The sequence below is a fragment of the Zeugodacus cucurbitae genome, chromosome 4, assembly GCF_028554725.1.
Source record: "Zeugodacus cucurbitae isolate PBARC_wt_2022May chromosome 4, idZeuCucr1.2, whole genome shotgun sequence".
NCBI lineage: Eukaryota > Metazoa > Arthropoda > Insecta > Diptera > Tephritidae > Zeugodacus > Zeugodacus cucurbitae.
Genome location: NC_071669.1, coordinates 71,017,788 through 71,045,235, shown reverse-complemented (window position 1 = coordinate 71,045,235; position 27,448 = coordinate 71,017,788). Strand labels below are relative to the sequence as shown.

At 34.0% G+C, this 27,448-nt stretch overlaps 5 protein-coding genes across 7 annotated transcripts; 2 read left to right on the top strand and 3 right to left on the bottom strand.

Moving 5' to 3' along the window:
- Positions 1 to 9,572: 9,572 nt before the first annotated feature.
- On the top strand, positions 9,573 to 10,968 carry LOC105212559 (drebrin-like protein). Its single transcript, XM_011184591.3, has 2 exons — positions 9,573 to 9,731; positions 10,050 to 10,968. Exons 1-2 carry the CDS (start codon positions 9,729 to 9,731, stop codon positions 10,839 to 10,841), a joined length of 795 nt encoding a protein of 264 aa, XP_011182893.1. The 5' UTR covers positions 9,573 to 9,728; the 3' UTR covers positions 10,842 to 10,968.
- Positions 10,969 to 16,698: 5,730 nt separating this feature from the next.
- Positions 16,699 to 21,644, top strand: LOC105212567 (probable E3 ubiquitin-protein ligase HERC4). The gene is made up of 16 exons (XM_011184611.3): positions 16,699 to 16,859; positions 17,068 to 17,262; positions 17,314 to 17,476; positions 17,890 to 18,126; positions 18,197 to 18,765; positions 18,829 to 18,986; positions 19,047 to 19,305; positions 19,374 to 19,688; positions 19,766 to 19,939; positions 20,008 to 20,127; positions 20,188 to 20,325; positions 20,381 to 20,841; positions 20,911 to 20,998; positions 21,055 to 21,192; positions 21,262 to 21,375; positions 21,438 to 21,644. Exons 2-16 carry the CDS (start codon positions 17,194 to 17,196, stop codon positions 21,588 to 21,590), a joined length of 3,156 nt encoding a protein of 1,051 aa, XP_011182913.2. The 5' UTR covers positions 16,699 to 16,859; positions 17,068 to 17,193; the 3' UTR covers positions 21,591 to 21,644.
- Positions 21,645 to 21,907: 263 nt separating this feature from the next.
- LOC105212561 (rRNA N6-adenosine-methyltransferase Mettl5) lies at positions 21,908 to 23,632 on the bottom strand. Its single transcript, XM_029041966.2, has 4 exons — positions 23,498 to 23,632; positions 23,033 to 23,164; positions 22,738 to 22,964; positions 21,908 to 22,556 (listed from the first exon to the last, which is right to left on the bottom strand). Exons 1-4 carry the CDS (start codon positions 23,627 to 23,629, stop codon positions 22,397 to 22,399), a joined length of 651 nt encoding a protein of 216 aa, XP_028897799.1. The 5' UTR covers positions 23,630 to 23,632; the 3' UTR covers positions 21,908 to 22,396.
- On the bottom strand, positions 22,404 to 24,314 carry LOC114804288 (SOSS complex subunit C homolog). The gene is made up of 4 exons (XM_029041969.2): positions 24,061 to 24,314; positions 23,885 to 23,991; positions 23,461 to 23,818; positions 22,404 to 22,556 (listed from the first exon to the last, which is right to left on the bottom strand). Exons 1-3 carry the CDS (start codon positions 24,092 to 24,094, stop codon positions 23,639 to 23,641), a joined length of 321 nt encoding a protein of 106 aa, XP_028897802.1. The 5' UTR covers positions 24,095 to 24,314; the 3' UTR covers positions 22,404 to 22,556; positions 23,461 to 23,638.
- A 533-nt stretch (positions 24,315 to 24,847) lies between these two features.
- LOC105212572 (putative RNA-binding protein Luc7-like 1) lies at positions 24,848 to 27,191 on the bottom strand. 3 transcript variants are annotated; one of them, XM_054230376.1, is made up of 3 exons: positions 25,556 to 27,191; positions 25,428 to 25,496; positions 24,848 to 25,375 (listed from the first exon to the last, which is right to left on the bottom strand). In XM_054230376.1, exon 1 carries the CDS (start codon positions 27,054 to 27,056, stop codon positions 26,004 to 26,006), a length of 1,053 nt encoding a protein of 350 aa, XP_054086351.1. In that variant the 5' UTR covers positions 27,057 to 27,191; the 3' UTR covers positions 24,848 to 25,375; positions 25,428 to 25,496; positions 25,556 to 26,003. The 3 variants fall into 3 exon arrangements, with proteins under 3 accessions (XP_054086351.1, XP_054086350.1, XP_011182925.1); XM_054230375.1 differs by having other exon boundaries at positions 24,848 to 25,496; XM_011184623.3 differs by having other exon boundaries at positions 24,848 to 25,706; positions 25,769 to 27,191.
- Positions 27,192 to 27,448: the final 257 nt, after the last annotated feature.

Sequence of the window (27,448 nt, the reverse complement as noted above, 5' to 3'; positions counted from 1 at the left end):
CAACTTTTGTTGCGAGAGTATAAAAAAGTTTAACTATTATTCATGAGCATACATATGTATATACCTTTTATTTTTAGAAATCGTGATATTTTTGCAGACCAAATCTCTTTTAGTATGATACCAAAATAGAGCGCTTTAAGTTTTCACATTAAAATAGTTTTAGCTGGTACAGGTACACTCGTACGCACAACAACATATGTATAGAAAAGTCATTACAATGCCCATCAACTACTCGTTTCACAGCTTGCCAACATTTCGCACAAAATTTACATATGATTATCCTTCTCCCATTACCGCATGGCAACTTCTATTTCCGTTATTTGCATAATGCCGAAAAGGGTCAAATTCAACGGCAGCCAAAATATTATTTAAAATTCAATTTTAATTTGTTTCACTGTTCAATGGTATACAATTGGATAAAGTGTATAACTTGCTATATGTGTTTTTGTGTAGAAATTAAAAACCATTTTGAGTTTTTAATAATAAATAAATGTGAGAGGGTGATGAAAAGTTTCAGAGTGATTATACTTGTGGACATGTGGTTGAAATGAATACCACGAGTTACCGAAAATTAAATAGACTTTTCGGTATCAAATAATTATAATTTGAAAACTTTTCAATTTAGTTTGCGGGTTTTCATTTCAAAATTTGTTTTATTTGGAACATAAAATTATTTAAGTTTAATTCCAAGGTTTATAGTGTTGAGTAGTAATAAAAGGTTGGCTTGACCATTAGATTCTCAAGGAAGACCAAACAAAGAACTATGATGAATATTTTCTTGAAGATAAATAGGACTCTCATAATAGTTTGAGGTTAATAAAACTTGTAATATAACTCGAAGAACAGTTGATAGTATATACTGCTATCTGATGTGCCATCTAAGAGCAAATAGCTACTTTATGAAAATTATGTCACAAAGATGGCTACAAACACACTCTCCGCGCGCGGTTATTTAAACTTGTTGAATCTTATAAAAATGTATTCTGAAGTGAAAGTGTCTGGCCGTCCGTTTGGACTTTCTAATTGGCGTCATCCAAACCAAAAACAAGTATTTACATAGGACACACTGCAACTACACAGAAAAGGTAAATAAATACACATTTTGACAGCAAACACATAAAATTACTCGTCCACTTCAACGCGCCGTGCAGGACACGCTGCACAGGTAACTATGTTTTAGTGAAAGTTAAACAAGAAAGCGAAAGCAAACAAAACCGAAAACTTCAGAAATACAAAGCCAATGTCTTATATTCTAATGTTTAACTTTTTTGATGGCGGCAGGGCGTTGAACCATGGTAGAGTCAAGGTATGGAATTTTATCAAGTATGCTAACTAGTGACAACACCAAACTTGCACATACATTCAACAACAACAACAACTCTCATCTCATAAAATTGCATAAACATGACAGAATCAACATTGACAATTGTTTATTGTTATGTTTTTATTTCTTTCCTTTAGCTGTAAACACACCTGTCGCAGTCGACTTTTTCATTTACAACCTTTGATTGTTGTTTTTGTTTAATATTAAATTTTGTATTGCTTTCTTTTGCAATTGGTTTGTAATTTATTTGTGTTTTTATTGTTACTACATTGTTGCGTCGAGGGAAATTATTTGTACTGCCACTCGATATCAACCGGGGAATTCAACTTTCACTAAACAAAAATCGACGGATTCAGTTGATTGCATCGGTTGGCGTTTTAATTTCCTTGTTGTTATTACACCTATATAAAAAAGATTTGTATGTATGTTTGTAATGATTAAACTCAAAAACTACTGTGTCGATTTCAAAAATTTTTTACCATTGGAAAGCTACATTCACCCCGAGTACGAGGGCTGCTATATATATTTCTGGCCTAATAATGAAAATAGGAATATTTATCAACGAAAATGGTTTTATTGTTTTTGAAAATATTCTCCATCAAGATTTATACACTTTTGCATGCGCGCTCAAACCAATTTTCGAAGCACTTTTCTTGATCCTTTTTTTGAGCGATTGTCAAATTGTGCGGGATCCAACGAGAACAAACCTTTTTTACGGCCAGGTGTTCATGCAATATCGAATGTATGCTGGTGGGAGAAATGCATAGGCATGCCTCTATCTGAAGATATGTTACATGACGGTCTTACATTATCAGTTCACGTACGGCATCGATGTTTTCTGGCACAACGGCTGTTTTTGGACGACCTTCACGGAATTCGTCTTTGAGCGAGTGTCGGCCACGATTGAATTCGTTGTACCAGTTTTTAACAATGCTATAGGATGGTGCTTCATAGCCATACAAAGATTTTAGTTCATCGATGCACTCTTGTCGCGATAATCCACGTCGAAAGTTGTGAAAAATGATCGCACGAAAATCTTCTCGAGTTAATTCCATTTTTTGGCCGAGATGAATTTTTTGATTCCCTGTAAATAAAACAATTCACGATTAAATGACAAAACGTTCTGAGTGATGTTATGCTAAAAAATGTCAAACTTTCCAATGGAAATGTCAGATTGCACCTGGCAACACTTAGTGTTGCCTAGGCCAGAAATATATATAGCAGCCATCGTAACATAGGCTAATATATAGCTATTGCTAGAATGTCTTCTTTCTGGAAATAGTTCCCAGGTGAGGGTATCAAAAAGACTCCGTGATGGAGAATCTTAATCGGAAACTGAAAACAAAGACGGAGCGGTCTGCTATTTATTAATATTTTCCGAGAAATTTATATTCTGGAAACCGTTTCTTCTATTTGAAAAGCTGGAGATGACTTTAAAAGGATCTTCACCCATTTAAAAAAGGTCTTCATCCAAAAGCATTTCTTCTTCCACCACAAACCAGAAATAATCTTCAAAAGATTTGTACTGGAAACTACACATTAAGGGATTTCCGATCACATACCGTTCATCGTTCTATCAAAAACAAACCAATTATTTTTATACTTTTCCCCTTATTTGTTTCGATAATCTTTTCTTTGATAGTACTTATCGGTAACATTGCTCTTTGTGTTAATGGTCGTTGTCATTTTGCGTGAAATTTGGCATGTTCTTGTACCGTTATATTTTTTTCCCACTTTTTTTCGTACTCTTTCCGAAATATATGTAACTGCTGCCTCCAAGAAAACATAAACACGCTCGTTGTGAAGCAGTTAGAAAAAAGTACTGATGATAAGGATATTTGTGTCTATTCATGCCAACTTGCCTTTTTCGCTCTTTCAAGCTAACGGCAAACCTTATTTTCCTTAAATATGTCTCATTTTATTTTCATTGTCATTTTAAGTCTAATTTTCCATTGTTGTTTTTTTTTTCTATTTTTTGGTATTTGTTTTTGCTAAATTTCTCTCTTTGCTTACTCAATTGGTTTCGTCTTGGGTCAATACAATACAATACATTTTTTATTAGTGAACTCCCTCGCACTAATTGCGAATGTGGCTCGAAGCGTCTGTCCGAAGGAGAATCATTAATTTTTATGATCTCAGGTATTGGCCGCTAGTCACAGGCAAGTTAGAATGGGTGAAACAAGCAATAATTTGTTTTATTTGTAAACGATGATAAACGGTTATTTTATGGTTACATAACAATTAAATGGACTTTTAGTATCAACAATGACCGAGGCTTTATTCGATTGCAATAAACATAAAGGAAACAGCATTTATTGGTCTGAATTTACGTGGGATAATTGTAGAAGTAGAAGTAGGTAATTTGAAACAAGCGGAATGTTATAAATTCAATGCATTTAAATAAAAGAAAAATTAATAAGAAAATCATCAAGAGTTTAAAAAATGTTGGTTAGGTTAGTAAATATTCGAACAATCTTTATTTGAACCCTCAGGAAGCTATGGGGAGATTGCTATAAGGAGACTGCTCGAGTGGTTTATTGGCTGAATAGATTGTTCGGCAAGAGATGATTTCACTTACACAAAGTGAATTTTAATAATGCTTCGGTGTAGAAATTCCTCATGTAAAAATTATCAAGATTGCGGTTGTGTTTTGGCTATTATGATTGTATAAACTTAATTATTATATAACTAAGTGCTTCCATAGAAATACATTAACCACGTTTTTAGATTCAACCAGAATACATTAATTATGTTGCACCCGATGAGCATGTATCGCGCGCATCCGTTTCCTGTGAAATAATTTATAGTGGGATTTAATTTTATTTGGCCAAACAGCAGGCAACTAGACAAAGACCACAAAACAGCAAAGTAAATAAGCGAATTTTCAAATAAATTACAATGTACAAATGTAAACAGACATACCCGCGAGGAATAAAAATGTATTTTCTCATTGCGGACCACGCGTGCATGAGTAATATGCTCTAAGCACTTATATATCTACTTCAGTCCCTGTTAGTAGAGGCAGTTACCTTAAAATATGGTGCAACAATTTATTATTTGAAAATATATATATATTTTTTTCATTATAACTGTAGATGGTATACCTTAGCTGGTGGTGCGGTGTAGTAGCTGACAAGTCCATTTATTTTCATTGGCACCGAAATTCGCGACGGTTTGCAGTTGCTTCTATAAATAAGTGAATTCAGTCTAATGCAACAAGCACGAAACAAGGTCGGGGGTAAGGTGATGATAGATACAGTTAGCCATTAGTACATTTATTATACACACACACACACACACATATTATATATTCCAGGCAAATCGCCGATTTGTTTCTGTATGTAAATAATTTGGGATGCTAACAATTTATTATGTTTAACCGAAATTACTTGTTTATTTGCCACACGTCCACATAAATATTTGCGTTGATGTAAACATGAATTTGTGACTACATTTGCATTATCACATAATTAATTTACACCGCCACATACATTGCCTATATATATTTAGTGGTGTAGTAAACAAGCATTGCAGTATATTTATCTTTATATGTAGATGAGTGTGTATGTGTTAAGTAGTGGTTATTCCAATTGCATGTTGTGAATATGGCATATTAATATTGCAGTGGTTTTCCTTAGTAAAACACCTTCTCCGTGTCGAGATTAAAAAAATTAAAAACTTATTGTAATTGAGTAATCGAAGAGGAGATGTCATGATAATGAGCATATTTGCTTTATTTAAAACAAAATGGTGCTTACATCTCCCATAAGTTTATATTTGAGCTTCCCCTCTCAATTGAGTTACACAACCTAAAGTAGGTTTAAACCTCTAAAAGAGCAGAAAGAAATTCGGAAGATTTCATATTAATGGAACATATTTTTTCTAGGGTTTGAACACATCATCTTTAGGTAGTCAGTTAAGAGGTCCTTGAATACCGGTTCTTAAAAATGGGATTAAGAAGCTTCAACAGATAATGGAACTTGCCTAGATATATGTTTGTCGATACAGAAAGATCTAATAAATGTTTCGTCAGGTAGATTAGTGTCAAATTATTATTAAATCCTTGGAAAGATTGATATAGTTCAGCGAATAAAAATACAGCGGCTAGGTCATGTTGTCCGAATGAACGAAAACACTCCCGCTCTGAAAGTGTTCGATGCAGTACCCGCCGGAGGAAGCCGAGAAAGGGGAAGGCCTCCACTCCGTTGGAGGGACCAGGTGGAGAGCGACCTGGTTACACTTGGAATCTCCAAATGGCGCCGAACTGCGAAGGAAAGAGAGAAGTGGCGCGCTCTCATCGATTCGGCTAACCGGCTAAACGATTCAACGCCAATTACATACATACATATACAGAAAATAATACCTGATGGATGTTTTTTTATAGCTCCATTGAGAATATACGAATTTTGTTATAGGCATTTCAGTTAGTCAATATATAAAATCATATAATCCTTTCTTAACTAAATTAAATAATTAGATTTCTTTGAACGACTGTTCATGCACTAAATATCCTTAGCAAAAATATTAGAATTGTTTGAGTACTCTTTTCCCCTCTTCGACCATTTAATATTGCAGTAGTTTGAAAATGTTAACAGTACATTTCAAGTTTTAATCTCACTACATAATACAACAATGCTCGGCAGATCAATTTAAGCTGCGTCCATAAACTCCATGTGAGCTAACGTGCGTCTACAATAACAATAAAAACTTAACTATAGATACGAGAACGCATGGATGCGGCTACATACGAGTATACACGCATAAGTACCTATTAGCTGATGTTATTGCCTCAGTGAAGGTAATTTCTAATTAGCGTCAATTTAGTGAGTAATTAAATTGATTTTTACCGCACATAGTACATTTATAACAATAAGGACTTGCAGGCTATTTGCCATGTACATGCCATGTACAGCATATAACTGTGAGAACATAAGAGTAGTAGTAGTGTGGAGCTCTATAGCTTAACAGTTTGTTAGTAATATAAAATGCGCAATAAAAGAAGTTGAAGGCAATTTGTTTTAATGAAGTCAACCGTTTTTGTACTTTGTTTAATCCAAATCTCATGTGGCCAATTAAAAGCAGACAACTAAATTTGCCTTATATTTGTAATAAAAATCTATATAAATAGTGATTTATTCTATAACAGAACGGAAACAGAGTAGTTGCATGAATTGAAATATATTGTACAATAATAAAAGTATCATAGAGTGTTTGACATTTGCTACCAAGAGGCAAGCTCTATTAAAAAAAACTTACACAGCAGGTGTCAGAAAGTCACACAGCAAGAAGTCAGCTCAAGCTTATCATTTGAATTGTTATTTATATTATAATAATGTAATAATACTGAACGCAATTTTAATTAACTTAATGAATGCTTTACATATTTATCATATTCAATTATTAATTTTATATGCAACAGGGCAACTAAACTATGCTCTATTAATAGAGATGGCATGTATATGTATGTATGTTGCATTGCGAAAATGCTCACAACAATGCGGGCGGATGTGAAAAGCCAAACCGCACATAATTCAAGTGACATAAATTGCATTATTACTAAATAGTATTAACAGCTACCAAAACGACAGCCAGCATACTGGTGCACTGGTGGATATACTCGTGTGTGTCAATAGTGGGGAGCTGTAAATAATGGGCGATATGGTCTGTGAAAACTTGAAACGACTTATGAACGTTACCCCGTCCGATGTCACAATCCGATAAAAAAACAAGTAAGGAAGGGCTAAGTTCGGGTGTAACCGAACATTTTATACTCTCGCAATTTATTTATTTAACTTTATTAATATTATAAAATACACAATTTGGCCCACATATTCGTCATATGTATATTGTACAAAGTCCATTGAAAGTTGGCAACATTAATATTAGGTTAGAAGCACCGAGGTCCTCATGTACGATATATGGGGCCTTGAAAACCTATGGTCCAATTTCGGCGATTTTTAGAATGAGGCTGCCACACTATAAACATAGTATTTGTGCAAAGTTCTGCACCGATATCTTCACTAGTGCTTACTTTATATATTGTAAAGTAAGCGATTCAGATTGTTTTCAAAGTTCTGGTATATAGGAAGTAGGCGTGGTTGTGAAGCGGTTTGGCCTATTTTCACAACATATCATTGGGATGTAAGGAAACTATTACAAACCAAGTTTCATTGAAATCGGTCGAGTAGTTCCTGAGATATGGTTTTTGACCCATAAGTGGGCGATGCCACGCCCCTTTTCCATTTTGTAAAAAAACCTGAGTGCAACTTCCATCTGCCATTTCTTATGTGAAATTTTGTGTTTCTAACGTTTTTCTTTAGTGAGTTAAGCCACTTTTAGTAATTTTCAACCTAACCTTTGTATGGGAGGTGGGCGTGGTTATTATCCGATTTCTTTCATTTTTGGACCGTATAAGGTAGTACCTAAAATAAACGACTCTAGAAAGATTCCTTCATATAGCTTTAGTAGTTTGCGAGATATGTACAAAAAACTTATTAGGGGGCGGGGCCACGCCCACTTCCCCAAAAAAATTACGTCCACATATGACCCTTCATAGTGCGATCCTTCATACCAAATTTGACTTCCATAGCTTTATTTATAGCTTAGTTATGGCACTTTAAGTGTTTTCGGTTTTCGATATTTTGTGGGCGTGGCAGTGGTCCGATTACGCCCATTTTCGAACTTAACTCTCTTATGGTGCCAAGAAATACGTCTTCCAAGTTTCATCAAGATATCTCAAGATGCAAGTTACAGCTTGCACGGACGGACAGATAGACATCCGGATTTGAACTTTTCTCGTCACCCTGATCATTTTGATATATATAACCCTATATCTAACTCGTTTAGTTTTAGGACTTACAACCAACCGTTATGTGGACAAAACTATAATACTCTCTTAGCAACTTTGTTGCGAGAGTATAAAAATGGTTTGGAAAAGTTAGACTCCACGACTATCTCAAGTAAAACTAGTAAACGAAAAGGTGGATTCACTTCGGATAACTAAGAGATTTTCTTGTCCAAACACCCTCCTACGACTTCTATTCAACTACTCGGAGTACATAAGCTTCAGATGGAAAAAAGATACCAGCAAGTTCAAAACAGCAATCGGAACTATAAAGAATGACGTGGAAATAACTTGGTTGGACTTGGTGTTATGAATTGTTGAAAAGTAGCACTGAAACCATATGGACTCTGTCAAAATTGCTTGACCAGCTACAGTGCCAATCAAGAATAATAATATTTTTACATTTATTATTTGGGAGGTTATGTCCATATGTCATCTCTACAGAAGCAACTATAATATTATAAGTCATCTGGTCAATACCCCTGACTGACTTCGACTGTTTCTTGCTTGACTACTGCTATTCGATAAATTATGAATAGTCCAAAATGATGATATGTCTATAACAAAAATACATCAGGAAACGATTAAAAAAAGCTTAAATTTAAGAGACGAAACTCCCACAACATTACTCATAATTAGATTACAAAGTCAAGCCTAACCTCAAAATATACTAACAAATTCCATTTCATGAGCAACAAGCTACCGGAATATGTATGTAATGCTTGTAATTGTGTAAAAATCTTTAAACAGCGACAATTAAAATCGAACAACAACAAAAAAAACTACTTTTGTATTACATATGAAAATGGCCTTCTTATCATGGAAAACAAATCTGGAAGAAGAACAATGTGCTTTATTTGGCTTTGCCACAAGTGGTGCTCTTGACATTGCAACAAAATTATGACTGGACCGTGAACACGTGAATACGTGATAATAACCAAACATACTGACATACAAATTGTGAACACAATGCACAAATGTATGTAAATTTGGTTGTGTGCGTTGAGCCCTAAACAGCGTAAGTACTGTTTACAAACAAAACTACGGACTCATGCCAAAAAATCTGTACAATAGCGAGTAAATGAAGCAGCAAACTAAAAACAAGTATATTTGTGTGTATTCAGTTGAAATATTTTCGTGCTGAGTGCGACTTAAGAGCAACCAAAGTGGACACTTCAACTTCAAATTTTCAACCGACGAAGCTATTGAGGTGCAAAGTTTATGGTATCGATGAACAGGTTGAGCTATTTTGTTGTTGCTGTTGTTATATTTATTTCACTTAGTTTAGGTTTGCTATAACTGAATGATTTGAAGTTTTAACTATTATGGATGTATTCTTCCTTTTTACGTTTTCATGCCTTGCCTATTGAAGTTGAAGTTTATATTTACTATTTATTTTTATTTTTAAATAATAATTTTGAATGTCATATTTTAGTATAAAAACGCGTTGCGTTTGGCAGTAACGATATCATTAGCAATCTGTTGGTTGTAGCGGCAAGTTCGCAAAGTATTTAAATTCAATAAAAAGTCGAAATAGTTTGTTTGTGAAGCAATTCAAAAATGGTGTGTAATACAAAAATAAAATATAAAAGTGAATTTTGAGATGAAATTAAAAAAAAAAAAATTATACTAAAATCAAAATATCAAAATTCAGTCCAAAAATTGGTGTAGTTCCAAAAGTCGAAAATAAAAAATAAAATCGTGTGTTATCATAAAAAATATATTATATAAACTCAAAAAAAGAAGGACCACAACCTGATAACGATCATTGAAATATAAAGAAATAGGGAAAATCAGAACTACACTTTATTACCCTTTAACAGCATCAAGAGATACACTATCAATCTGTTTGCTATAATTTCCCACCTTTTTCCTCTGCAGAAATTCACTTTGGCACCTTGTTTATTGTTGGCCACAGCCGCAGCACTAGCCTCGGCTTTACCGCACCAGCGTTTGCAGCGCGACGTCTCCGAGTTGGCAGCAGCACAACAACCGGCCTACAATTATCTACCACCTGAGCCCAAATTGGCACTGTCCGAAGAGACCACCACCACAACTGAGGCTATCATTGCTGAGACGGAAGCGCCCATCGCCGCTGCCGAGCCAGAACCCGAAGCGGCACCAGAAAGCGCTGTGCTCGGTGCCGACGGTTATGAATACCGCACCGTACGCCGTCTTAAGTACCGCCAACGCGTACGCCGTGACGTCTCGCACTTGTCGCCAAGCTATTTGCCACCAAGCCCATCATATCTGCCACCCAAAGCCGATGATACGGAAGTAGTGAGCACAGCCGCACCGAAAGTGGCGCCTGTCTACTTGCCCCCCACCGCTGAAGAAATGAGCACTGAAGCGCCAATAGTTGTGGAAGAAGTCGAGACCGAAGCACCAGCAGCACCAGAAGAAGAAGTACAACAAGAACAAGAAGAACCCGTCGAACCAGAAGTGCGTTCACAAGACGGAGAAGAGGAAATGCCACAAGATAGCGCTGTTTTAATGGATGATGGCTACCATTACAAACAACCCGCTGAGGAGATGCCCTTGCCGAAGGCAGTCGAAAGCGAATACTTGCCACCACTGGAACAAGGCCAAACTGAGGCTGAGGGTCCCGAGGAGTCGGCTGTATTGGCAAAGGATGGTTACCACTATCGCGCTATCAAGCGTTTAAGATTGTAAATTTTTGCTAGTGTAATTGTACAAAAGAAATTAGCACAATTTATTATTTTGTTTATTCATTGAAATTTTCATACGTTAAATACATATTTTAATACAAATTAAAAATATACACAATTGAATTTTTATTTATTTTTTTTTGCTTTACCGTTGAATGCATCTGTAAGCATTTTTTTGTCTATGAGTAAGAGTGATCTGCTCAATAGCAAATCAATTATTCAGTCGCCATCAATATTCAGTGGTATCATTAAATCCCGAAGGGTTTGCAGACAACTAAAAATTTCCATAAAATTCTTGAAGTAAATTACACTTCACCTGAGTAATGCAGCTTCGCAGATACGTAATTACACTTAATTATTGGAAAATTAGCCATTAACACGTACACACAGACATACAAACAACACCGACAAAGACAAAGACACTTGCCGCGCCATAACGTCGTCTTCACCAAAAACAAAACCGTGAATGTCGTCGTCTGTTACCAACAACACGATGTCGAAACAAGGAGAAAACAGCAAAAAAAAATATATAAAATGGCATCGGGTGGAACGCACAACAGCAAATTGTTGCATTTAATTGGTAAACATCGAGGGCGCGAAGGCAACACATAAACTCTAAGATATATATACTCCTAAGTATATGTCTATATGTTGAACAAGAAGACACTGTGGTTATTGTTGTTGTTGCAGTTGTGAAGGACCAACCAACCAACCAACCAAGAACAGCTAGCAGTACATAAGTACTCGTACTAATGGCAGAAACATACTTATACTGTCTTACCACAATTACCGTGGCACCGCAGTGGGTGGTAATCAATTCCTTAAGCACACAACGGAGGCTATAACTTTTTTTATGGCCATGCGTAAAATAATTTACGGGGAAATAACGACTTTGCTACAGTGACGACAAAAGTTTAACATGGACAGAATTCAAATTGCGAATGCAAAGTCAAAGGTGAGCGGTATGTAACTGGGGGCTAAGACCTGTTGCGAATGACATTCGTTTATTGCGTACGCGTACGAGTATTTATAGAGGAGCATATCACATGAGGTGGAGCATAAATAACGGGTGATTTTTTTGAGGTTAGGATTTTCATGCATTAGTATTTGACAGATCACGTGGGATTTCAGACATGGTGTCAAAGAGAAAGATGCTCAGTATGCTTTGACATTTCATCATGAATAGACTTACTAACGAGCAACGCTTGCAAATCATTGAATTTTATTACCAAAATCAGTGTTCGGTTCGAAATGTGTTTCGCGCTTTTTTATCGACAAATTTTGTTCAGCGATGAGGCTCATTTCTGGTTGAATGGCTACGTAAATAAGCAAAATTGCCGCATTTGGGGTGAAGAGCAACCAGAAGCCGTTCAAGAACTGCCCATGCATCCCGAAAAATGCACTGTTTGGTGTGGTTTGTACGCTGGTGGAATCATTGGACCGTATTTTTTCAAAGATGCTGTTGGACGCAACGTTACGGTGAATGGCGATCGCTATCGTTCGATGCTAACAAACTTTTTGTTGCCAAAAATGGAAGAACTGAACTTGGTTGACATGTGGTTTCAACAAGATGGCGCTACATGCCACACAGCTCGCGATTCTATGGCCATTTTGAGGGAAAACTTCGGAGAACAATTCATCTCAAGAAATGGACCCGTAAGTTGGCCACCAAGATCATGCGATTTAACGCCTTTAGACTATTTTTTGTGGGGCTACGTCAAGTCTAAAGTCTACAGAAATAAGCCAGCAACTATTCCAGCTTTGGAAGACAACATTTCCGAAGAAATTCGGGCTATTCCGGCCGAAATGCTCGAAAAAGTTGCCCAAAATTGGACTTTCCGAATGGACCACCTAAGACGCAGCCGCGGTCAACATTTAAATGAAATTATCTTCAAAAAGTAAATGTCATGAACCAATCTAACGTTTCAAATAAAGAACCGATGAGATTTTGCAAATTTTATGCGTTTTTTTTTTTTAAAAAGTTATCAAGCTCTTAAAAAATCACCCTTTACTTAAGAAAATACCTGCACCTGCTGGGGGAATATTGCGTTTGGGTGAAAATTCGAAGAGGAAGTTGTTAAGTGGTGGGCATAAAATGTGCGTGAGTGAAATTCTTAAACCTCTTGAGGATTCGCTACTCCATTGCGACAGCAGTTCTAAAGATGTTTCAAGCATCTTATGTTAACTTAAAGTTAATTAAGTATGTTTATTAATAGCAGCATACATGCGGTCGACCGCTGGAGCCCAAGTGCGTGGAGAGCGTGACCATCACTTAGAGAATCGTAGGCTATTCGCTCGTAAAATTTGTCTTTCAGAAACGACTTCAAACATATCATATAAAGAGCCAATGGTTCACGTAATAAGACTTTTCTAACCAATTTATTGTGCATAGAGAATTGGCGGAGCAATACGCTAAGTATTAAATTCACATCGAAGACTTTCAAGAACTCTTTACATAAATAAAAAAAGTATAGTTTTTCTAAGTTGAAATTATTTTATAAACAAATCTTTAGTATATTTTTGTGGACCTGTTCTTGTATAGGAAAAACGTTATTTTTGTCTCGTCGACACGCAATGTGAGTGCTGTAAGAGTCTTTCCGACATAAAAAAAACTTTATCTCAAAGAAATTCATGGAAGTTTGGGGCATTTAAAACTATAGAAACCTCAGACTTTAGAAAACTAGAAAACGATCTGCTGTATCTGCAACATATTTTATGAGGATCTGTAAATATCTGAAAAAATGCCATATGTATTATTGAATACTTAGAAATTAACAAAAACCAAAGTTAAAATTTAAATTTAAAAAATAAATTATACAAATTGTAGTGATTACAGTTTCAACCGATGTAAAGTCTTATATGAGGTGTGTTCAAAAAATAACGGGAATTTTCGTTTTTTGAAAAAAATAATTTATGCAACATATTGAAAAAATGTGGCATTTGACTCTTTAGCGAATTTTTAAATTTCCAGTTATTTTTTGAACACACCTCGTACTTTACATTCTTCGTTCAATTGCTATGCTAAGTGAATGAAACCCTCGCCTTCGTGAACATGATTATTCCACTCATTTTTTAATATACTCGTTTGCCATTTTATTATTACATGTATTTTTAAATATGCACTTGGTTTAAATAAGCGCGTTAAATATTAAAAAGCCAAGACACACTTGCTGCCAGACAAGAGGCCAAATACTTGTGAAGCTATTATTGAAATAATTTTTATATTTAAATTTTCATGTAATGCATGTTTTTGAATATGCGCACGTACGAAGTCATAAGGATAGAGACAATGTATGAAGCTTGGGTAAATATGTATTTGGTTAAAGTAAAGTTTATTTACTTTTGTAAAGATTATGCCTACAAATTTATTGACAAGTAAAATTATATGGAAATGATCACTCTTTGAAGGACTATATACATAAATATTAAAACAATAAAAATGTCTGAGATTGAAGCGTGGAAGAAATATTAAAAATTATAATTATGTAATGATAAACATATAGATACATATACATAAAAATTAAATATAACAAATTACAAGATATACATAAACACACACCTTATATGTGCGCACATATGTACATATGTCTGTATTCGAAAATGTGCAATTACTTTTCAATTTATTTTGTGTGCAAATGTGTTCTTTTCTCATACACATGTTTTAAGGCAATGAAAACATAACATACTATACACACATAATACTAATAAATACAATTTTAACAATTTACCGCTTGCGGCCCTAATTATATTTTACCATACTCGCACAAAGCAAGGCAGCAGACCGAGAGCTGAGCTGATTTTCTTGCGAAAAATAAACACAAAATAAACAGGAAAATGCATTAAACAACGAGAAATTAAAAACAAAAAAATCAGTGAGATAACCGCAGGGTGTGACATGTTTACTGCAAGAAAGACAACAATATAGCACTTATACGACATGTCGAACAGGTCACAGCTGTGCCATACAAATATTTTTATATTCTAAATTTCCTTTGTACAAATACTGTTATTGTATGCTTTGATAAAACGGTAAATTTATTAGAGATTTAATTTTAATTGCTTTATTATTTCTATTTAGCCTGCAAAGGAAGAAAGAGTGAGTTTCTCTCATACTTAAAGACTAAGAAATAAGTCATATTAGAATTGCATAAGACTTTCTTACACCCTTAAGTTTATATGTAATTATTTTGGCATTAACACAGTAAGTTGTAATTGTTTTCGCATTTTCTTGTATCTTGGAGATTGTGCATAGCAGCTTTACACGTAATTTTCATTAATTAGTAATGTGTAGAAACGTTAACTTCATGATTTTTGTATAAACTTTTTAAGTTTTCATTCAAAATGAAAATTTAAAAATATCATTCACAGTATTCATGTTTAAATTTTAAATAGTTTATTTTTCGTATAAAAATTTTAATATTTTTCAAAATATTTAGCTTTGACTTGCAGATTTTTTAAAAATATTTTAGTACTCAGAAAGTCTAAAATTTTAAAACCGTTGCTCTAACGGAATTAACAATGACATTTATAAAAAAATCTAGTTTTATTTGTGAAATAAATCGTATTCAATTCAATTAATTTCTGACAGTTAGTTTATATATAGAATTTTACTTGCAACTATAATTAAAGTTATTTGCAAACAAAACATAAATTTCGAACGATTAATTCAATCTGCAATTAATTCAGGTTATGTTCGTTTGTAAAAATAAATATCTGCTGATTTATAATGGAAATTCGAAACAATACGGAATAGTAAGATAAACAATATGTTATAAACACGGAAACAACCCAAAATTGATGTCATTTATACATATGTAAATATAAACAAGGTTTGTTAAGGAGAAATACTACTTGAAACTAGCATCAAAAATTCTCTGTTGTGTTATCAATCACTATCATTCGCTCGAAGAACTCTTTAACAGCACTATTAATTATGCACCTGAATTCTTCCAGTAATGCATTCTGTATCTTCTCATTTCCCTGTCCACACATTTGTGAAATCTGAAAAAGTCAACAAAACCATCATAGAATACTTAATTGCACTCTTATTAAATGAATATACCGATACGATCAGCTGTTTCTACACAATCATAATCTGCATAATCTACATTGCAAGTTTTATATTTAAAAGACCATTTACCCCCTCTTTGTTTTCTGAAGTTTCATTAATAATACCGACATTTTTCCATAAAAAAACATTGCTTTCTCACTGCATTCATGTTTTCAGTGAATTTGCACACAAAATATATTAAAACTAGTTTAATATTTTTTATTGTATTTTTGATCATTTTTAATTTTAGTATTCTTTATTTTATTGTATTTTTAACTTATATTCAATAAAACCCAGCACTTACCTTGTACATACATACATATGTTAGTTAAGAACACTATACGAGCGCCTATTCTCATAACTACCCATTCAAATTTAAACCAAAACACTTATTACACTTATATTTGATTTCAATATCGCAATTTCCCTACTTTACAATAATTATTTCAGTGCAAAAATTAATTTCAACAGCCCATTGACTTAATTTAAAATTGAAGAAACAAAGACTACAAAGGAAACTGAAAATAAACAGTTTTTGGCGGGCACACAAAGTTGCAACAACAAGAAAAATTGTTTAAGAAACTGTGTATGCAAAACAAAAACAACAAAAGTATGTTTCCTTAAAAAAATAATATTTCACTATGCTAAAAAAAAATCTGCAACACAATATTGGATACCTTTATATTAAATACTTAAAATAATTCCTTTAAAATTAAATAATTAAAATCAAATTTAAGCAAACTTTGCAACTCTACAATGTTACACATATATATGTGTGTATGTGTTCGTTTGCTGTCATTTTATTAGTTGTGACATTTCTTATCGTTGTTGTGAAGTTTATATGTTTGTTTTTATTTCAAAATTCTTAGAAGTAGAAAAAAATAGAAGAAATCACTTGTATGTGCATTTTGGATATTTTTGTTCATCGTATAGCAATTATACTATAATTTAAAATTCGTGGCTTTGTAAAAGGTTTGAGATATGATATTTTACATTATAGCAAAAATAAATGTTCCTGTTACTTGAATAATGTTGCGAATACCTTGATGGCCTTGAAATATATTGATTCCATTAAATTATTGCAATTATGGGTTTAAATTACAAAATTTCTAGATAATCGAAGGGACTAGAAATTTATTGGTTTATCTAATAAAATAATATTATGATACCATTTTTTCAGATTTAATAACATTGGTTTGATGCGATTAGTGTGCATAAAATAACAAAAAGGCTCAGTTGGAAAATGATAACTACGTTTTAGTATAAAATATAATTTTTCACTTAGAAATAATCGACCAATACAAAAATGTCAATATATTGCTGGGGTAACACGGAACATGGTGAACTCGGCCTGGGCGGCATCGAGGAAGAAGAGGTTAGTTGCTTGTGTTGTAAATGAAATTATAGTGATTAATATATTTCATAGATATTAGAGCCGCGAGAATTATCCTGGCACCCTGAAAGTTCTGTAGTGAACATAGAATGTGGGCTCAATCATACCCTCTTTTTAACTGAGGATGGAAAAGTTTATTCAACCGGATCTAATGATTTTGGGCAATTGGGTCAGCAAGAGATGACGAAGCGGCCACGTATGTGATTTAAAAAATCTTTAATATATACATATTTTCCCTGAACGTATTGTTCAACAACTTTTAGCAATAATAGCACCAAAGCTGTCGATGCAGGTGCGTGGCAAAACAACAAACATTGGTTGAATTAATGCTTCGGTCATCCAAAGTTATGATTGGAAAAATGTGTGCCTCATTTTTAACAAGGAATACTTTATATCGTATACATTACTAACTAAAACAAATCTAACCATTAAAGTATAATCTAATAACCGCATTAACCACATTTTTCTTCCTTCCTTATTTGCCTAGTTGTTTTGAGAGTGCACTTGTTTTTATCCATGTCTTATCATATAAATTTTCGTCATTAAAGCTTACATTATAAACCGCAACTCGTCTCAAACACAAAATTAACGCAAACTTTAATATTCCAGAACTTATAAATGATCTTGGAAATACTGTCATTACGGATTTAAGTTGTGGCGCTAGACATTCTTTAGCACTCAGTGAATGGGGCCAACTTTACAGCTGGGGACATAACGACTATGGTCAGTTAGCGCTCCCAGATTCGTCCGATGTTGTACGTTCGCCAAAAATTGTTAAAAAGCTTGCAGCGCAAACTATCATACAAATCGCAAGTGGTTATAATCACAGTCTTGCGCTAACCAATTGTTAGTAAAAAATGTTATAATTATATTTAGTAAATATTATAAAATATCTTTCGCTTTTTTTCATTTATAGGTGGTGCTTTATATGCTTGGGGTTCAAACATTTATGGCCAATTGGGCATATCACCGCCTAGTGACTTGGCCCATTCCACTTCCCCCCGACTGGTGGATTCATTGCTCGGCATACCGATAGCTTTCATAGCATGTGGTGGCAATCATTCATTTATAATTTCGAAATCTGGTGCTGTGTTTGGTTGGGGACGCAATAATTCTGGACAATTGGGACTTAACGATTGTACACATCGACATTTTCCAACACAATTGAGAACGCTTCGGAGCCTGTGCGTGCGTTATATAACATGTGGCGAACAATATTCCGTATTTTTGACAAACGACGGTGGTGTATTCACTTGTGGCAAAGGATCACATGGCCAACTTGGTCATGGTGGTAACTTGAACGAAGTACTGCCTCGCAAAGTGTCAGAGCTAATGGGAAGTACTGTGACACAAATTTCTTGTGGTGCACAACATACGTTAGCTTTAGTGCCGTCTCGAGGACGGGTGTATGGTTTCGGGTTGGGCCACTTTGGTACACGTAAAGTCGATAGCTGTTCTCTACCGCATGCTATGATTGGACCATGGGTACGTGATAAGTATTTTATGTACTTGAATTTTCTACTAAAAAGTTTACGTTTACAATTTCAGGTATGTCCCAATAGCTCTAAACTTGTAGATACTGTTACCAAAGAAAGCAAAGAAGATTCTCTTTTAGTACGACAAATATTTTGTGGTGGCAATCACTCATTTGTCTTAACCACAAAAGTTGGTGATAAAATTCCTGCCGCAGATTATCGCATTAACGAGTAAATATTTAATCTCAATGTGACAATTTTAACCCTCATATTAATTATAATGCGTTCCAGGCCACGAACTCAAATTATGTGCTTAACCAAGGAGTTAGCGGAGCAGTGTGCGTTGGTAGAGAAGGATTCGTCCATAGATATGGATTTATTAACAACTATAGAAGTAATATTTAAAAGCCAAGCTTGCCTCAATGGATCATTTCTGCTAGAAAGCAAACATTTCTGTTGTACCTCAAAACAGCCCGGTGTGGATTTGTTGCAGGTTAAGCAGACTTTTGACTACATTCGCAAAGTGGAACATGAAAGCATTAAGCAAATCGTAAGTAACTTCAATGCAACTGCGAGTGCAAGTGATATATTGCGTTTTTTGTACTTAATGGATTTCAGATTTGGGATAAAATCACAAATGAAATAATTGCCTCACTAATGCCATCACCAGCAGATGTTGAAACTTTGCGACTTTATTTGATTTTGCCATTATATCATGAATTTGTCAATTCTAAAAACTATGAAACGCTTCATACACCCTTCAGTAATGCCGTGCTCAGACTCAAAGAAATACCAAGAAAAATTGTTGTCATGTGGTGGGCGCAAACACCGCTGGACTGGTTCGAAGGTCTGGTATCAAACTACAAAAATGTGGTAGCGCATATAATCAGTTTTAAGATTGCTGCCAACTCTGCCGGCAACGTTGAAAAGAAGGTAGTCTATATTAGTTATTTCAACTATACCTACATAGATTTTACATATATGTTTACACTTATTTTATTCACATGTAGCTGGTTACTTATAATTCTAATTTGTCAGCGGCTTTAAACCTATTAGTCTTGCTACATAAAATCAATCACAAGGAGCGTTCAGAGAAAATTGATTATGACATTTTTCACTGGCCTGAGCTGACCGATTACGTTGATATCCAGCAGGATTATATACACTGGCTCTTCGAAAAGAATGTAAGGTTAAAAATATTCTCTGATCACTACAACAATATTAAATTCATTGTGGTATTTTTCCATTGCAGCCCGAAGCATTTAACATTTGTAATTATCCATTTTTATTCAACGCATCTGCAAAAACGACACTTCTACAAACAGATCAGGCCATACAAATGCACACCGCCATGCAAAACGCTGCCAATTCGGTAAAATCTCAATTCATTTTGTTGGCTGTTACTTTACATTTAATTCACAAATACTTTTAGGGAATTCTCTCGCTGCTTACGTTTGGAACACCCATTTCACAATTTATTGTGCTGAATGTTTCACGTGAGAACCTGGTACAGGACACTTTACGCGAAATTATGCAGTATAATCAAAGCGACTTGAAAAAGCCACTGAAGGTACGTCTGCCTCGTTAAAAAAAGTTGTTTATTATATATATATATATTCTGGTAGATAAAATTCCATGGAGAGGAGGCCGAAGATGCCGGTGGTGTGCGTAAAGAATTTTTCATGCTTTTACTAAGGGATCTCTTGGATCCAAAATATGGCATGTTCAAAGAGTATGAAGACTCACACGTACTTTGGTTTGCCGATGTAACTTTTGAAACAGATGACATGTACTTCTTGATTGGCGTAATTTGTGGCTTAGCAATATACAATTTTATAATTATAAATCTACCATTCCCGTTGGCGCTATATAAGAAACTGCTGGATGAACCTGTCGATATAACTGACTTGCGTGACTTATCGCCTACTCTGGCGAATTCTATGGAGTCCATACTAAAGTACGACCAAATTGACTTCGAAGAAGTGTTTGATTTAAATTTTGAAATATCTCGTGACATTTTCGGTGAATCACAAACGGAAGAATTAAAACCAAATGGTAGTCAAATACCCGTCACTTTGGAAAATAAGTGAGTTGTTTGTCTTGGTTTTATACTAAAATTTTATATTGCTCATTTGTATCGTTTTAATTTTTACAGAAAAGAGTTCGTCGATTTGTATGTTGATTTCCTATTCAACAAAGCGGTGGAAACACAGTTTAAAGCGTTTCGCAAAGGATTTATGAAGGTAAACAGTCAAATGAAATTGTATTCAATAAAATATTTTATGTGGATAATCGAAAGGTTTGTTGGGGACGAGTGCTGCAAATATTCAAACCCGATGAGTTAATGGCTGTGGTTGTTGGAAACGAAGAATACGACTGGCAAGCTCTTGAGCTACATTGTGAATATAAAAATGGTTATAGTTCTGGCGATCAAACGGTTAGTATATTCATATACTATATATAAGACGGTGTGTCGGACATGTGCCTAATGAGTACTCGTTTACAGATAAGATGGTTTTGGGAAATATTCCACGAGTTGCCAGAGAGTGAAAAGAAAAAGTTTCTGCTATATTTGACTGGAAGCGACCGCATACCCATTCAAGGGATGAAAGCGATCAAGGTAGTTACCATGCTGTAAATACCTAAATTTTATTTTTATAATTTTTAATTTTTTTTTTTTAGATTTGTATACAGCCAACAAATGATGAGCGCTTTCTTCCCGTAGCGCATACGTGTTTCAATCTGTTAGATTTGCCTCAATACAAGACTAAAGAACGTTTAAAATACAAATTGCTTCAGGCTATTCAACAAACTCAGGGTTTTAGTTTAGTATAAATTAAAAGAAATATTCTAGAAGAAAAGCCTACGTTAAGAATAATGAAAAATATTCATGAGACAAAAATTTCCTACAAGTAACCTTGTACATGTATTACCCGATTTTTCGTTGCCTTAAGTGAATTCCATTGATTTTTTGTATTGTTTTATCAAAATTTTTAATTGAACCCGCTGCATGTGTGTACATACGTTATATGAACATATTATCTACAAATAATAAATGAATTAAATGCATTAGTAGAAAAGCCTGCGTTAAGAATAATGAATTACGTGAGACAAACATTTTCCATCAATACTCTTGAAAATGTATTACCAAATTTTTCGTTTTAAAAACATGTTTATTGTTTTAATCAAAATTTTAATTAAATCAATTACATTTGTTATTTCAACATATTATCTACAAATAATAAATGAATTGAAAGTTTACATTAAATTCAAATTATTTACATATATACGTATATTTTGCTTATTATCTACACTAGCTTGTACCTGTATTATAGCTGTTTCAATGATCGTCCTTATCAACCGCATGCATTGGTACATATGTATATAGAAAATTCTAAGAAATGTTACTGTTAAAAATACTATTTTCCTGCCATCAGTGAAATAGTTTTTATATTTTTATAAATGCTTCGAAAAATGCTGAAAGTGGGTGGTCGGCAAGACAAATCTGCCTTTTTTTCTATAATACTCTAGTTTCAACATAAACATATAAACGAACATACATACATATGTAATCAATTTCTTGGTATTTGAAATAAATGAAAAAATATTAAAATAAACAAAAACTAAGTAGTGCAATCGCATCAAAGATTTTTCTCGGACACATCGAATCGCCAAAAGTCCACACTGATGTCAACGCTTTTGCTTTTGTGAAAGGAATAGCTGGTGTCAATATTATACTTCAGTTCGGCAACCACGTTCCCTTTCACGTGCCAATCTTTCACCTTTTTATGGATGTAGTCTCTAAGAAAATGAAAAGATTAATACAGTGCATAAAGTCGAAACGGCATAAATATTTAATAGTGTTCAAAGCTGACAGGCTCACTACTCTAAATAAACAAAACGAACGTAAAGCCGATTAAACAAATATTTAAACGAGCCTCGCAACCTTGAATATAACAAACATTTTCGGCTGCATCTTTACCGTGTGGAACTTTTGTGAAATGAATAAACCGCACCCGAAGCTAGATTTATACCAGTCTGAACAAACAACATATCGATTCCACTATTATTTTTCGTTCCGAATGGAGGATTGGTAACAATTGTGTCAAAGGCGTTTTCCCATTTATCACTGTTAGACAAGGTTAGTACATCACATAAAATGCAATCTATACCAGGCAATTCCATATCAGATACATTGGATTGAAACGTCTATGTAAATAAAACAAATCCAAAATTATTTTAAATTTTTCCAAAATTAAAAGTTCAACACAATTTACGTTTAAAGCAGCATCATCGATTTCAAAACCTGTGGTCATACCAGCACCAAGAAGGAATGAACCGATACTTAACATACCACTACCGCAACCTAAGTCCCCTACATATTTCCCTTCAATGTCACCATATAATGTCTAAAAAGGTAAAACATTCAAATGAAAAAATTTTAAATACAAGTGTTAAACTGTTAAAAACATTAGGAAAGAATACAACCACGACATTAATACACATGAACACATCGTTATATATTATTTAAAAAAAAAAAAAATTCTATGAAGTAAATATTGTTAATACATGTATGTTGAAATTGTTGAGCATACAATTTTGTGAAGATTGTCCGGCAACTTTTAATCATTCTCAAAACAACATATTATATTTAAACATTATGCTAAAAAACAAAAACGTTTAAGTGTAGTGGTTGTGTTCTTACTTATATTTTTTAGCTTTTTTTGACATCAGATCTTGACCTGGATGTTGTAAAGCACACAACTAGCTATGTGTGGAGGAGTTATGTATTGTTCTAACTTAATTTTCGGCTTTTCAAATTTATCCACACCATGCAAGTACTCCTCCAACTTTTTTAGCTTTATACAAGCCATTATTCTAGTTTAAGGCAATGGATCGAGACGTGGCAGCACAGGAATGAACGTATTTCCGTAATAAGAATCCTGTGAGACGAAATAACCTAACGTTGTCGACGTTGTTGCATTAAACACCGAACGAGGCGCGTTTGCCAAACCACTACTTTGAGAAAAATCCGACGACTGCAACAGTTGACTGGCAGGAATCTATAATGTAACAGCATGCATACATATTTAACCAAATATTTTTTTCATAGAATATAACTTAAATACCTGGTAAAGAGTGTTAGTGGATATTCCAGTACCTAATCCCGGAATGTTACCTTTCTGTAAAAGTTGTTTTTTTAATTGTAGATCCTCCAGAATTTTACGATTAGTTTCTAAATCACAATGAAGGGCACATATAAAACTAACTTCAAGAAAATTAATTTATTAAAATATATTTTTACCTTGCTGAGCACCTAAAGTTGGAAAATTCGCCATTTATTATATTATTTACAGGCTTACAAACCACAAACAAGCAACATTTATAAAATGTGCATTAAGTGCTAGTTACACTTAACGTAACGGAACAACTACGACAAACGGCGAATACTTTCTATACGACTTGTATTTATTATATTTAATTATTTATTGTATAGTTGCCAAATATAAATTTATTTTTTAGAAATCAAATATTTATCTGTGACATCTGTTATTTTTGTTATGATATTCCAACTATTTTATTACGGATGTTTTATTTACCATTGGGCATCTATTATGGGCTGATTAGTCAAAACGTAGTGTTGTGGTTATTAGTGGTGGGTGACACATGTGCACGTAACAGAAGGCACGTGTCGGTCGATAAATCAAATCATCAAAGCGAGAAGAGAGAGATATCAGCTTGATTTCCTACGTAAAACCGTGCCAGCTGATCGCTCTTCAACCAAGGTTGCCATAACGCTTCAGGACCGTGTATAAAGAACTTTTACAGGAATATCTGGTAAGCCTAACCGATAATTTAACCGTTGGCTGACTTGCAGGGTAATTTTTTGTCAATAACTATATGTATGGCAATTAGGTTAAAACTATTTACTATTAAGTATAGGCAAGCCCGGTGGATGTTCAACTTTTTTGTTCATAATCCCTATTCTATTTGTGAGAAATAGTTTAATATACAAAATTTTATTTTTGTTTAAACAAATAAAACACAGTACACACAATACCTATTACATCAATAATAAAACAAAAAAGGAATATTTATAAGATATATTACTTTATTGTACTTAATATAAATACAGTCTCAAATTAAACTGTTCAGCTAGTTATACACAAATTTAATAATTAATTAATTTCCATTATTTTACATATTTCCATTTGGACAAGCTTACCTTTTAGCTATTGTCTTTCTATATTTAAGCATGGCAAAACTGTTTTGCATTGTAAAGATTTATGAAAAAAAAAAAACTATATTAGATTGGTTTTGGATAGCCATTTATACACTTTTGCTTGGTCTCAAACTACTAAATATATCAATTACACTTCTTACTGCAGTTAAATAAATTTACATTAGCAGAATACGATTAAAGAGAAAACCAGATTTATAAAAGTTGTGATTTATGTATATTTGAAAAGTCGTACAAAATACATACTTAAATACATACCAGGGCCAATTGTAATGTAACATATATTAGATTTATCTTGTCCATAGGTTGTTAAAAAGTCTATACGCAATAAGACGGGTATTTCATTTCCCAACCATAATAATATTCATAGATGGGGGGGCTACAAAAAAACTCAGTTATTTTCAAATAACTGTTTTACTTCAAATACATACCCAAATTCCCAGGAAAGAGGATACTATGTTGAATTTGGTTTAAGTTCAATTAGGTAGCCGGTGACAATGCTAATGATGTTAAAATCACTTTACAAATGAATTTTTGTGTATTTGAAGTTACTACATACCATCAGTAAAATATGTACCAAGACAAATCATTTTAATTAGAATGTGAATTTGTGAACCATAAGTACTGAACTCATAAGACCACGCTCTTTCGTGACACCTGGGTCTGAAATAGTCCATTCAGCTTACAGTTCTGGTCAGTCATTAGTTTACCTAGATAAGTTTACTGTTTTCGTACTTATATTTTATTTTATAAGCAATAAGTTTTTACATACCAAAATCTGAACAATGGTGGTATATGATATTTTTCTATAATCGAGAAAGAGATTTTATTCAAGAAATCGCAAAAAGAAAACATTCAATCGAATTTATGATTAGTTACATAATAAAATGCGGAAAATATTTTTATTAATTACATACGTGCTACCGGAATCGTCATGTACACATTAAAATCATATGATGATGTTGTTGGATACAGTTCCATTTCCGTTCTCCAAAATATTTCTATTTTTAACGACGATGACGTTCCCGAGAATGTGACCTCCGTCTAGAACTGGAGTTATGTGCACGGGAACGCGATCTTGATCGTTTTCTTTCTTCCCTTACAGGAGAAGCTGCATTTGCACGTCGGTCACGATCCCTCTCCCTTTCCCTTTCTTTGTCCTTTTCTGACCGTCTCTCGGATCTATTATCAGAACTACTTGCGCCACCTCCACGATCGTTACGACGTGCTCGGTCCCTAGATCTGGACCTATGTACACGAGAACGTCGATCTAATTCGCGACCACCTACAAAATATCTCGATCTTTGTCTATCATCACCGCGTTCATTAATTTTTCCGCTACGCTTCAGCTCTGCTTTCCGTGGACCTGCAGTTTTTTCCAATTCTACCAACTTTTCACGAATAGTGAGGAATCCCAAGTGCAACTTACCACCGAAATGGTCAGCTAGTCGAATATCATTATCGTGTATACCTAAATAGGCAGAACAGACCTCACATACTCGCAACTTTTGCTGTTGGTAAGTTGACGCAGGCATTGATGTGCGATATTCGTGTTCTGCTTTAATTTTCTTAGTTCGCAATTCATCTATTTCCTTCATCAAAGACATACTTTCTTCAACTTCTCCTGCTTCTCCAAGTGCTTCAGCCTTAGCCAGTTTTTTGCCGATTTCTTCAGCTAATGCATGTACTGCATTTGCTTTTTCAGCCACCTCAGCGGTTAATTCCTCCTGTGTTTCCTTAAGTCGCTGTTTAGCAGATTCTGTACGACGGTCACAATCGGCAATAAAAGCCTGTAAATGCTCCATTGCCTCAATATCATAGTAAAAGTCATGCGATTTCGCAGCGCTTTCATAATCAGCTCTAAATGCCAAATCATGAACTTTTGGACACTCTCCAAGATCCATGCGAGTTGATGCAAGAATATCATGGGGACAACAATCAAGCAAAAAACTTTTACACACACGGGCGTCAGAAAATTTAAGACCGCGTCCATCATCTCCATTTCGAGTTGTGCCCATTAATTGATCAAGCATTGCCCTCATTTGATCCGTGGCCGACATTTTGATAATTTTATCTATTTATTTTATATTTTCAAGATCGAAATATATTTTTTCCAAACACACACAATAACCTTGTCTAGAGAAGAAATTTATGTTATTGCAGCGAATTGCTCGATACTTTTCAAATTAACGCGTTTCGATAACACTGATGTGTCAAATTTGGAGTTTTTATTATTGATGTATCCAAAATCTGTAAAAGAGAGCGTTCAATTAAATAGTAGTAATTAACAAAATACAAAATTTTATAAAATATATTAATATCTATAATTGAGGCTATAAATATCATGTAAGATCATAATGCATATGTTACAAATAAAAATAATAATAAAATTTGCATTCTAAGAAACAGAAGTAGTTTGGGAAATATATGAACGGGTTTTTATAAAAATAAG

Bases quoted from the DNA above. Each gene is read 5' to 3' on its own strand.
- LOC105212567 (XM_011184611.3), top strand. From the start codon at position 17,194: ATGTCAATATATTGCTGGGGTAACACGGAACATGGTGAACTCGGCCTG. The intron at 17,477-17,889 runs GTATGTGATTTA...TTAATATTCCAG, and splicing joins AGAGATGACGAAGCGGCCAC to AACTTATAAATGATCTTGGA. The intron at 19,940-20,007 runs GTAAGGTTAAAA...TTTCCATTGCAG, and splicing joins ACTGGCTCTTCGAAAAGAAT to CCCGAAGCATTTAACATTTG.
- LOC105212561 (XM_029041966.2), bottom strand. From the start codon at position 23,629: ATGGCTTGTATAAAGCTAAAAAAGTTGGAGGAGTACTTGCATGGTGTG. The intron at 22,965-23,032 runs GTAAATTGTGTT...TTATTTACATAG, and splicing joins TCGATGATGCTGCTTTAAAC to ACGTTTCAATCCAATGTATC. The intron at 22,557-22,737 runs GTAAAGATGCAG...TCATTTTCTTAG, and splicing joins TTTCACAAAAGTTCCACACG to AGACTACATCCATAAAAAGG.
- LOC114804288 (XM_029041969.2), bottom strand. From the start codon at position 24,094: ATGGCGAATTTTCCAACTTTAGGTGCTCAGCAAG. The intron at 23,992-24,060 runs GTAAAAATATAT...ATTGTGATTTAG, and splicing joins AACTTTAGGTGCTCAGCAAG to AAACTAATCGTAAAATTCTG. The intron at 23,819-23,884 runs GTATTTAAGTTA...GTTACATTATAG, and splicing joins CCACTAACACTCTTTACCAG to ATTCCTGCCAGTCAACTGTT.
- LOC105212572 (XM_054230375.1), bottom strand. From the start codon at position 27,056: ATGTCGGCCACGGATCAAATGAGGGCAATGCTTGATCAATTAATGGGC.